The sequence below is a fragment of the Petaurus breviceps genome, unplaced genomic scaffold, assembly GCF_028583685.1.
Source record: "Petaurus breviceps papuanus isolate PSGF00001 unplaced genomic scaffold, PetGlider_PUasm1.0 685, whole genome shotgun sequence".
Taxonomy (NCBI): domain Eukaryota; kingdom Metazoa; phylum Chordata; class Mammalia; order Diprotodontia; family Petauridae; genus Petaurus; species Petaurus breviceps.
Genome location: NW_027186455.1, coordinates 4,347,987 through 4,360,001, shown reverse-complemented (window position 1 = coordinate 4,360,001; position 12,015 = coordinate 4,347,987). Strand labels below are relative to the sequence as shown.

General features: G+C 37.5%; 1 protein-coding gene across 1 annotated transcript in view; it reads right to left on the bottom strand.

The window, feature by feature from the left end:
- The window catches only part of CTNNA1 (catenin alpha 1), a 161,714-nt gene that overhangs the window by 102,616 nt on the left and 47,083 nt on the right, over window positions 1-12,015 (bottom strand). The window contains exons 6-7 of the mRNA XM_069104313.1: window positions 10,445-10,714; window positions 2,964-3,167 (exon numbers count right to left, since the gene is read on the bottom strand). Coding sequence (XP_068960414.1) covers window positions 2,964-3,167; window positions 10,445-10,714 — 474 coding nt within the window. The remainder of the gene's footprint in view (window positions 1-2,963; window positions 3,168-10,444; window positions 10,715-12,015) is intronic.

The window sequence follows — 12,015 nt, the reverse complement described above, 5'->3', positions numbered from 1 at the left end:
GTTTGTTCTCATTGATAAACATCTTTTAACCCCCAAACAATCAACTCTCAACTTCTTCCCCAAGAAAAATATAGTAAAGACCACAAAATACCTACCCCTCTATGCCCCATACAGGACTAAAATACTTGTCAAACATAAAGAACAGCTATCAAAAGCTATATATATAAAGTAAAATGCTCATTTCCATTCAAGATTCCTAGATTAAGCCTCCTTAAAGATGAACCCTGCAGAAAGCAAATGAGCTGGGATTCAAACTTTAGTGCTCTTTTCAACTACACCAACTGGCATCTAATCTACACCATAGTTTTCACCTCTCCTAACGTCTGTGTATGCAGTAGAAGTCATTCCATTGTTAATTCTTAGTCACTCTGTCATCAGTATAGTGCACTTGGTGCTGATTCATTACCCCATATGCTTAGGTACTGAAGCGTTTTTGGTCTTTTCTTTAGCATATCCATATTGAGGGACTTTTGCACTATTCCCCCCAGTTCAAATTTAGCATGTACCTTTGTTCTATTTATGTGTCAATGTACTTTGATTCCCTATTTAAGACTCCACCGGTGTAATTCATGCTTCGACTTAGCCAGTTCTGAAATTTTCAAGCTTAAACAAGGATTTTTAAATGTGTCCCACATTTTCACCATGGCTTATCAACTGCTTTTTCCACTTGATTTAACTGAGCTCTAATCTCATTTTTCTGAGGTAGATCGGCTACAATCTCACAACACAGCAATGGCTTTAAAAAATCCAAACTGTTCTACTAATTTTACAATGAGATAGAAACAAGCTAAACAAGGGAATACATGCACCTTCACTTGAAGAATATACATTCATAACTCACCAGAAGCATTTACTGAATATGTTCAACAATAAGATGCATAGCAAGGAAGGAATATGAAAAAATTAATGAAAAAAGTTTGAATATCGTTAATATTCCAGTGGCAACCCATATTTTCCCCTTTCTTTACAAAATGATTTTAGACAATCTATTCACTTGATCTGTCCAACCCTGTCAACTACTGTCCTAAATCACTGCCCCCTTTTGTAGCTTAACTTCTCCAGTAGGCAGTCCCCAAAAGATAGCACCATTTCCTTTCCTCAAACTTTTCTTGCAGTCCAGCTTCTGACCTCATCATTCAACATAAATTGGCCTCTCCAAAATTCTTAGTGATCTCATGACATTTCCTCAATCCCCATTCTTCACTTCTCTGCAGTGTCTGACACTACTGATCACCCTTTTCTTGAGACTCTCTCAGATTTTGTGACGGTGCTTTCTCCTATTTCTCCTCTTACCTGTCTGTTCTCATTCTCCTTTGATAATCCTCATTCAGGTCACACCTGCTAATGACAGATATCACTCTCTCCTAGGCCCTAAATCTATACTATTTCACTTGGTGATCTATCAGCTCCCACAGTTTCAATTATCATCTCTACGAAGATAAGTCCAGTCTATTTGTAGAGCCCTAGCCTGTCTTCTAACCTCCAGTTTCACCATATTCAACTCCTGGTTGTTGCACAGACATTCAATTCAGTGTTCAGAACAGAATTTTCATTATCTTTCCCCCAAAATGTTCCCTTCTCCCTAACTCTCCTTTCATTGCTGAGGACACCACCATCCTCCTAGTCTTGAAACCTTACTCTTCTCACTCTCTCCACATCCAGTCAGGCAGCCCAATCTCGTCATTTCTACCTTCAGGAAAACTCTCCCATAAACTGTTTCCTATTTTCAGACAGTATGATAACCCTGATGCAGGTTCTCATGGCCTAACACCTGGCCTACAGCAAAGACTTGTGGTTCATTTCTTTGCTTCAAGTCTCTCCAAATGATAATCTGCTCAGCTGTTAAACTGATCTTCCTAAAGTCCAAGTCTTGACCATGTCACACCTTAACCTTCTCCTTCAATTCAACAAACTCCAGTGATTCCCTATCTCCTTCAGGATCAAATATAAATCCTGTTTGGCTTTTAAAGCCCTCCATAACCTGGCCCTTTCCCACCTTCTTACACTTCACTCCCCTCCAAGTGGTCCAATGACGCTGGCCTCCAATTCCCGATTATGCATTTTCACTAGAGTGAAACCTCATGCCTAGAACACCCTCCTATCTTATCTCCGCCTCCTGGCTTCTCTGACTTCCATTAAATCTCAGCTCAAGTCTTACCTTCTGCAAAACGCCTTTCCCAGTTCTCTCTCATCATAGTGTCTTCCTTCTGAGACCTCCCTGCCCCCCACAATGTAGCCTCTATCTGTCTTTTGTATGTAGTTGTTAGCATGCTGCCCCCTCTGATCAGACTGTGAGCTCCTTCCCTTGTATTTCCAGTATGTAGCACTATGCATAGCACATAGATGACACAATAAATGCTAATCAAATGTTTACCCCAATATTTTGTTCATAAAGTCAAAAGAAAAGGTAAAGGGAGAAAAATGACCTTTGGACAAAACAGTTAAGTATAAGCATTCTCTTGGGCAAAAAGACTCAGGATCACAAGCTCTGTGGTGGCAGAATTCTAAGTTCAAAAATATTCTAAATTCAGCCTGATAATTTTCTATTAGGGAAATGCTTGAATCAATGCCCTATTCTAATTTTTGTCCATCTGGTTGAAAAGCAATTTAGAAATGACAATTATGAAAAGAAAGAAATCTGTAGGGCATGCATATTCTCACACAATTAGATCTAAAACTGTATTTTATTATTAAAAGTGGCAGCTTCTCAAAAGTCTTTTGCCTACAAGCCTCATATTGAGAAATTTGATGGAAAAAAATAGTATTTGTATTTTGCAATTAAGCTAATAACACCTTAAGTTACCAGCCTAAGTACTGAAAAATATTCAAGTTATCAGTATGTCAGTCCAAAAAAAGTTAAATCCATAAATTATCCAATATTCTGCCATCATAAGTTGGATTAGTAAAAGGAATCTTTTAAATGAGTAAAAATCCATAAAGACAATTCAAACCCTCATACTTACATTCCCCATATATTCAGAAAGTAGGTCCTGTAAAGCCTGTCGAACTGCATTGCACTCTGCAACAATACGTTCCCGCCGATCATCCCTCGTACAAGATGAATCAGCCATTAGGGCTGCTCCACTGATAATGCTCTCCAAGCGCTCCTCAAGAGAAGGTCTGAAACGCTCTTCACTGAAGCTCAGAGGGTCAACGATTATTTGTTTCTGCAAAAGTAAAGATTATTATCTATTACCTGTAGCTATGCCATTACATTGATTTTTTTCCAAGATAAAATAAGAAAAACAATTCGATAAACATACAAAAAGTCAAACATATGGAGGAAATTTATACTTTATGACAGATTGAAGGTAACATTTCCAGGGATAATCCCACATAATCATGAGCTGTGTTCAACTGGCAGTTCATTTTTTCTAAGTACTGCAAACCAACAACTTAGTAAAACTTGGCCTCCATGAGGCACATTACAGAAAAAAACAGATGCAAATATGCCAGTCCAAATCAAATTCAAACTACTGAACTCTTGAGTTACCTACAAGTCCATCTGCACAATGGTAACTATTAAAGTTGTCCAATATAATTACTTCACTGTGAGCAAACAAGGAAAGCAGGTTGGTCTCTTGAACCTATAAAAGTGCCATGGTATAGATTGCACATAGCAAGCTTGGATATGCAACAGCAGATGAACTACGTTTCTCAAATCTCACTGATGTAAAAGGCAGTTGCAGAATAAAATCCATTTACTTCATTGTTAATGTATCAATAGTTTAACAACAGAGAGTTTTGAAGCCTGTCTATAGGTCTCAAATTTGGTCTCAGTCTCACCTCTATTCTAGCTCACAAATTTCCTCACTCCTTGGAGTTCCTTCTAGCTTTCTATTTCCACTCCTAATGTATTATCTAGTTCTTTTGTATGATTAGATTTTAAGTACTTCAAGGGCAGGAAACATGTTTATAAAGAATTTGGAAAATGCCTCCCAAGTATGGTCCAATGAGCTCTTCTCTACTGTGGTAACAAATGATTTATGTATTGGGGCAGCCAGGTAGCACAGAGAGTAAGAGCACCAGCTCCAGTGTCAGGAGGACCTGGGGATCGAATCTGGCTCAGACACTTAGCATCCACCCAGAAACACCTGGCCATGTAACCTTGAGCAAATTACTTAACCCCAATTGCTTAGGGGCAGCCAGGTGGCTCAGTGAGTAAGCGCACTGGCCCCAGTGTTGGGATGACCTGGGAAATCTGGGCTCAGATACTCAGCACCACACCCAGAAATAACTGGCCCTGTAACCTTGAGCAAGTTACTTAACCCTGATTGCTTAAAAAAAAAAAAAAAGATTTATGTATTAAGGAACTAAGTTTTGCATTGAGAAAAATATTTCATAGTATATATACATTCTTGAGTTTTGGTCATGTTGAAGGAAAAAAAAAATTTTTTTTAAGTTTTCAAAACTCATTGGTCTCAGAGGAGCCTGCTATTCAATACACAAATTTAGGGAATTTAGTCAAGAAGCTGGCAGGCAAGCTCTTAAGAAATGTGGAAGTTCTGGGTTCAAATTAAAGCTCTGCTACCAAATACTTGCATGACCTTGGGCAAGGCAATTAATCTCTCTTGGCCTCAATCTACAAGCACTGATTAAGTACTTACTAATACTAAGAGCTAGGAATACAAAGAAAGGCTAACACTACACCCCTGGGGCGGCTAAGTGGGGCAGTGAATAGAGCACAGGCCTTGGAGTCAGGAGGACCTGGGTTCAAATCCAATCTCAGAAACTTAACATACACTAGTCTTATGACCTCGGGCAAGTCATTTAACTCCAATTGCCCTGCCTTCCTCCCTCCAAAAAGCAAAAAAAATAAACAAAAAACTAGTTCCCTGACCTCAATGACCTTACACACTAATAGGTGTAAAATGAGGAGCCTGGATTGAAAAATCTCTAAGGTACTTTACTAGCCAAATCTATGGTTTTGAATGCCTTTTCAAAGGAAATCAGGTCACTTCTCAGTTCTTCACAAAAGAAATTTCATGTTCTGAGTCCATACATTTTTATTGGCTATTTTCCATGCCCAGAATTCTCTCCATCCTCACCTCTTTCTCTTGATTTCCTTGTCTTCCTTCAAGTTTCATCTAACCTGAATTTCCTCCCTAGCTTCATGTCTCAGCAAAAAGCCCACCCTCTGCAAAAAGCCTTTTCCCCTTAATGCTAGTGCCTTTCCTGAGATCACCTGTAATTCTACCCTATGCATGTCTTACATGGACAGAGTTGTTTTACATATTGTCTCCTCCATTCAAATGTGATCTGCTCTAGAAACATTTCTTCATATCCTCAGAACCTAGACCAGTGCTTGACACAGAGCAAGCACTGAATCAATGCTTGTTGTCTGACTGCATACTATTCAAATAAACCTGTTAGCTCATCAATCTGAATGCTCCCCCCAACAATGTAGACTTGTAATCCAGTCGTGTACTTGACAAGTTTGCCACAAGGATCCAACAAACAAGCTGAGGAAACCAGAACACTAAAGCTATCTTCCTGTCATCCCTCATCATGTGACCCATTCTGGTTTCTTTTCCTATCATTTGTTAGCCCACTGACGCTGTCTGTTCTCATCCTTTCAAATTCTTCATTGGTTATATATTGTAGCGTGCTCACATGCATCACACACTTCTCCACTGCCCTCTCTGTGTGATATGCATTTTCAATTCTTCAGAGATAGCTATATTCCACACTTCACAGTAATGCTACGCCACCAAGGGAATATGAATTTTTACAAGATGAGTCTTTTTTTTTTCCCAAGAATTTCAGAGTCATTAAAAGAAGCTTTATAATTTTCTGAAGGCAATTCAACCCTCTCCCTTCTGCTCAATTTTGGGCCCATTGTCCGCCTATGTTTGTCCAACATATTTTTTTGTTTTGTTTTTTGGAGGGCAACTGGGGTTAAGTGACTTGCGCAAAGTCACATGGCTAGTAAGTGTGTCAAATGTCTGAGGTTGGATTTGAACTCAGGTCCTCCTGACTCCAGGGCCAGTGCTCTATTTACTGGGCCACCTAGCCACCCCCCAACATATGTATATTGATGGCAAAGTGTATCCACACATCTGCATGTAATCATGCAAGTGTATCCACACATCTGAGCAAGTAATACTTCACGCATTTGATTTTTCCTGTGTGAATGGTTGGGTCAAACTCTTTCAAATGGTTACAGATCTCTTCCAGAAGACTCTAATATTCCAGATTAAATTTAAATAGCAATTGGTCATTCATAAACAAGAGTACCTGGGAAATCTTAATATCCACAGGAATTCCTCTTCAATGATGACTCCATGCTGAGTCACAGGGTCACAAAGGAGTGACAGTTCTTTCATTATATCTTTCCAGGAATCTTAAATGATTTTGGAGCTATGGATAGAAGGGACATTGTGGAGAGAGTGGTTTAAGACAGAAACTGCTCCACTGTTCTCAAAATGCCTTTTCGTAGTTGCAACAAGAAACATGGTGGGATCTTATATTCTCCACATCTATCAGTCAGTTGTGACATGGCAAAAAACATTGTCCTTACAGGAATGTCTTTTGACATGTATGCCTATGACTAATGTCTAGATGAGTGTGAAAGATTCTGCAGAGTAGGAAGAGCAAGTAAAGAGGCCCTTGTATCTTCCCCATCTTTCAAAGTCTTGAGAACTGATCCTTCACTGCTCACCCTCACTCACATCTTTTCTCCATAGCACCATATCTACCTCCTCTATAAGCAAATAAAGACATTAATTTCAGTCTAAAGGGTAAAACAGTTTCTTATGAAAATTTTTGCAGATCTTTTATATTTTTCTGTTTGCTGTCCTCCTTTCATTTAAATCTTTGAATACCCCCAGGATTACTTTGTTTAACTGTGTCTCTCACCAAGCTTTCTTTAAATTGGTTTTAACCCTCTGCTGCTTCTCTCTTCTTTATAAAGCAACATTGTTCATAGATATCCATCATCTTTCTTCATAAGATTTATAAATTACTTTAAACCAATACTGTCTTTGGTCATCATCTCTCATTGTTTGCCAAGTCCAACCAAGTGTTTCCCAAGGAGCTTTTGGTTTTCATTACTTAAATTTTTGTATAAAAGTACCAGAATCAGTGTTGATGTTATTTCTGTTGTTGTATGTTACCCATTTTTCATTATTAATTACCTATTCAAAAATAGTTCAGGATTAAGATGTTATTATCATATGGCATTTTTTCCTCCTCACTATTATTTTACATTCTAGCTGATTACTAATTCTGATATTTCCTTAAATAAATTAGTGGTGTGTCTGTACACAGAAACATGATTTGATAGTGACTCTCATATCAAAACAAGTCTTATTGTCTGTTAAAATACAAGCAATTTTACTTTTCAAAATTATTCAATGCTTGACATTTCCAGCATCTAATGATTGTTTTCCAAAAAGGATTATTTATGATGAAAAGACATGAATTTCTAGAATCTAGACCTAAGCATTATGCTTCTCTCATTTTTTTTCTCTGACCCATGCTTTCAGACATATTTTTCACCTTCCTCACATATTTTCACTATTGCAGAAGTCAAAAAGTGTCAAAGTGGATGTCAATTTAATATGGGAATTTTAACTGCCAAATTATTTTCACAGAGGTCTCTATACCAATACTCATAAGCATGGCAATAACTACAAATACCATATAAAATTATAGTTCTTTCTGTGTAGGATGAAACAAATTCTGTCAATTCTTTCCTTTGCCTCTACAAGAAATACCTGTGAGTTATCTTTCCATTTAGCTGTTTACAGACAAAACTGCTTTGTTTATAGCCAAGACTGGTAAGACAACTCTCCAACATGACTTTCATGTACTCGTCATTGAACACAGTTCTCACATTTAGAGTACCAACTCAAAGTTTATAGATAGTCTAAAAACTGTGATTCCTAGAGCCCTTTATCCCCTTTTTCTACCACTCTGTTACTATCACTGCACAGTAGAAGGAGACTACATAAAACTGGGATTTATTTTGTATTTTATGAGTCGCAGTGATCAAGTAATTCACCACCAAGTGTGTATCCTGCTGGTGGGTACTCTCCCTGTACCTAAGCTAGTCTGACCCTCAGAAAACAAATCAGTTTTTGCCTGGGAGCACACTCAAAAGCTTCTCTAGTGGGACAGCATCTCTCAGAGCTCATGGTCCACCGGCACAACCTTCAAGAACCCAAAAACAACTCTATACCATGATGAGGTATCACAGTAGGACTTTTTAGACACTTCATAATATCAGGGAATAAATCTTGCCAATGCACCAGTCCAGGGAAGTATCGTTACTGTTTCATTTGCCATAATAAATCACATGCAGCAAAATTCCCTTTGCCCTCCTCAAGGTAAATATAGCACAACCTAAGGATCAAATCATCAGTAATAAGATTAATGGCAATTCAGTGGAAGATTATCTCCTGAGATCTAGTCATGAGACAGCACCGTCAGGTACAGAGCACCTATTAATAATATCCTCAGATGGATAAATGATAAATAAATATAACTTTCTGTCCATAATGTTTATATAATTACATATAAACATGTTTATATTAAGCAAATATTTGCTAAAATTCTTAACTAAAGTGGCCATGACCCTTGACAAAAATCATCCCAGTCAACTTCAATTGTTTTAAATCAAATAAAATACTCAAAACATTTTTCTGTTTTCCAGCATGGACACCTTTCCCGCTTCTCTTCAGTCAAAAGGTTCTACAGGTTAAAAACTGAAAGGCAGAATCTTTATTTTAACTCCACGATTTATCTGGCCATTTCTTCTTAACAGATGAGGTTATTATGAAATCAATCCAAATAAAACTGCATTATGATTACTGGCAGTCAATATAACATGCCTCTGGAATTCAAGCAGTAACAGAATCAATAGCCTCATGACTAGAACATTAGACATCATCATCATCATTACAACCCTGTTATTTTATAAGTGAGGAAACTGAGGCCCAGGGCAGTGAAGAACTTACTAATGGGTATTCTTTACTTGAAGCAGTAGGCTATTTTTGCTACTAAAAAGAACTATATATTTTAATGTTAAGCTGGAACACAAGCTTACAATTAAATCAGGAGAACTGATTGAGTACAGTGGGAAGAATAAAGGATTTAGAGTCAGAGGCGCTGGGCTCAAATGCTAATTCTACTACATAGTACTTCCATGACTCTGGCCAAGTAACTTACCTCTATAGTTTCCTCCTGGATAATATAAGGAGTTGAGGTAAGTGGCCATTAAGGTTCCTTTCAGATCTAATTTCTATGATGATATGATCCTATGAGAAGCTAACAATAGTGCCAGTTCATGTGTAGAATTTATCATCACAATTTTCAATGATTAAAGTTATTTAATATTTAAGGTCCTCTTGCCATAATTCAAGAGTAATTATTTGAGATTTTAGGTTTATAGTATGTGACTTACAACAAGTAAGTAAGCACCCATGCAAACAAGCAAAAACTCATCTTCCTCCTCCCAAACCCTGGGAAGGGAATTTGAAAAAAAGTAATCTCTGCTACAGGGAAGAAAAAAATGCTAATAAAAAGTAAAAATTCTACCCACTATTCCAATTGTGGCACTGAACTGACTTAAAAGTGAATTTAGACATAATCTTAGTCTAACTTCCAAAAGAAACTAACAAGAAAAATGAGATTCAAGAAGTAAAGTGACTCCCATAAGGTCATACACCTTCAAGGCAGGTTAATGATCACATAAACAAAACCAGGTAGGCAGCCATGATGTAACAAAGTCAGGAAACTTTGGTTTGATTCTGGCATCTGATACCTCCCTTGATCTCAGGTTCCTCATAAGTAAAATGGAAATAACATTTGTACAGTCTACCTCTCAAGGTCATTCTCAGGAAAGTGCTATGGAAATAAGAGTAATTAGGTGTCAGTGCTCAGGTGATTTGGAATATGAAGGAAAAATGGTAATAGATTTTTTTTGGAACCTATCTGCTGCTTCAAGAGATGGTAAGAAAGGAGCATAAAAATGTAATGCTAATGGCCCCTATTGAAGTGTCCTACGACAAGGCATGTGAAGCAGCATTTTAAAAATACTGCTTTGAAGCACTGCGCTAAGAGTATTTTGACCCCTGATATCTGCTTCTACTTGATAAATGTCAGACGACATGATATTCTAATCTTGTCACTGAGAGGACAAATATTTCTAGGCATATTAACTTACAAATAACTCATCTTGTTCTCCTAAATATGAGCCGACCTCACAAGGAACACATACTTAGATAAATGGAATCAGCTTTAATTCATAAGAAATCTTTAAAAAATAAAGATTGTTAATCTAACAGGCTAAGGTAGGCTCAAGTAAAGTGATTTTCATAAGCATTTCTAAAATTACATTCATGAATATCTTCATCCCAGAATGCCTGCTAGTCTCCCTTTTGAAAAGAAAGTTTATTTGAGCAGCAGCAGTCCTAATTTTCCTTTTTATAATGTAACTTACATCAAAGTTATTGAGTGCATATGCCAGTTCTCCTCCTCCTCCACCCTGTTGCTGGGAGGCATCATCCGAAGCTGTGGCTTGGGCTGCGTTGGAGATCCCAGTAACAGCCTGTTGCAACTGTTTGTATATCAAGTCCCTGTTAGCTTTATAAGCAGCCACGTCGGGGTGCTGAAGGCAGGCCTGGGCAGCTGTGTACAATATTGGGATGTTTTTCTGTAGTATGCCCCTGGCTGCAGCCATCTGGTCCCGATGGCCCACGTCTTTCAATTCCTGCAAGAGCAAATTTGTTAAAATACCTATTTGTACACACCTTGTTCCTAAGAACCATGTATTAATTTGATGTCAATAACAGTATTCATTGTAAGCTGAACTTGAAAATGAGGGGGCACGTGGACTAAATCAACAAGTCACTTTGAGGATCTACTTTTATTCCACAAACAAGTCAAATTAGTAGTTCAATCAGCAAAAAAACAAAAATGGTCACTAAGTACATGAAACTGAAACTTTTATGCACCATGTGATCCTTCTTAAAATTCTACTTCCCATCATAAAGATGCACTGTTAGCAACACACTCTAGGTGTACCTAAAGTCAAATTGACCTTTTTTCACCAACTACCCATGTTCTACAATTGTGGTTAAGAGTTTAAATGATTTAAATTACTGCTCTTCCATTGAGACACACTAAATACTAAGTGACTACAATGTGCAGAGAACTATGTTAAGCACTATAAATGCAAAGTGTTTAAAAGATACTATAAATCGCAGCACTTGGGTATCTTATAATCTAATTGAATGTAAGTACAAAGATAAACAATTACATGAAAGAGCATATGGTGTTTTCTAAGAGTTCAAGAAAGAAGGTACTGTCACAGAGAGAAAAGGACCTAATTTCTCTCTGACAGAAGATGGCAGAGGGTCCCAGACTCTCTATTTAAGGAGAAAGCCTGCAAATCTACCTCATCACTTCCCACTTGGTTGCACTCCCAGACTTCATCATACCATTTCTTTCCTGACCTTCTTTTTATGACTGTGGACTCACTGAGAGGAGGGAATGGCCCTTCTTTGTATACCCACTACTTAGCACAGTCCTTGGAACCTAGTAGGCCCTTAATAATGTTTATTGACTGACTGACTATACCACTAGTGCACAGGGCTGGACAAGATGACCTCTGAGATCACTCTACAACCAAAAAGTTCTATGATCTGGGCTGTGAGTTATTTCCTAGGAAAAATAAGTTTAAAAGATATATCCAAAGAGACAATTTTGTATGTCTAATATGTCTCAACAGTTCCTCAGGGAAATAAAATTTGTAACAAATGTGGCCTCTAGTAAGAATATTAATTCACAGATGAAATAAAAATGGGAGGTTGAACTAGTTTCTATGATCCAAATATATATCATCAATATCCACCAAGTTAAGTCCAAGGGTACAAATTTATACCTTTTGTCATAGCCTTTATTTATACCTTTTATCATAACATGTAAATAGTTTTTGAAAAAAAGAAAGAAAAGGAAGGAAAAAGGAAAAGAAAAGAAAAAGAAAAAGTCAGATTTTACAAAGCCAAATCA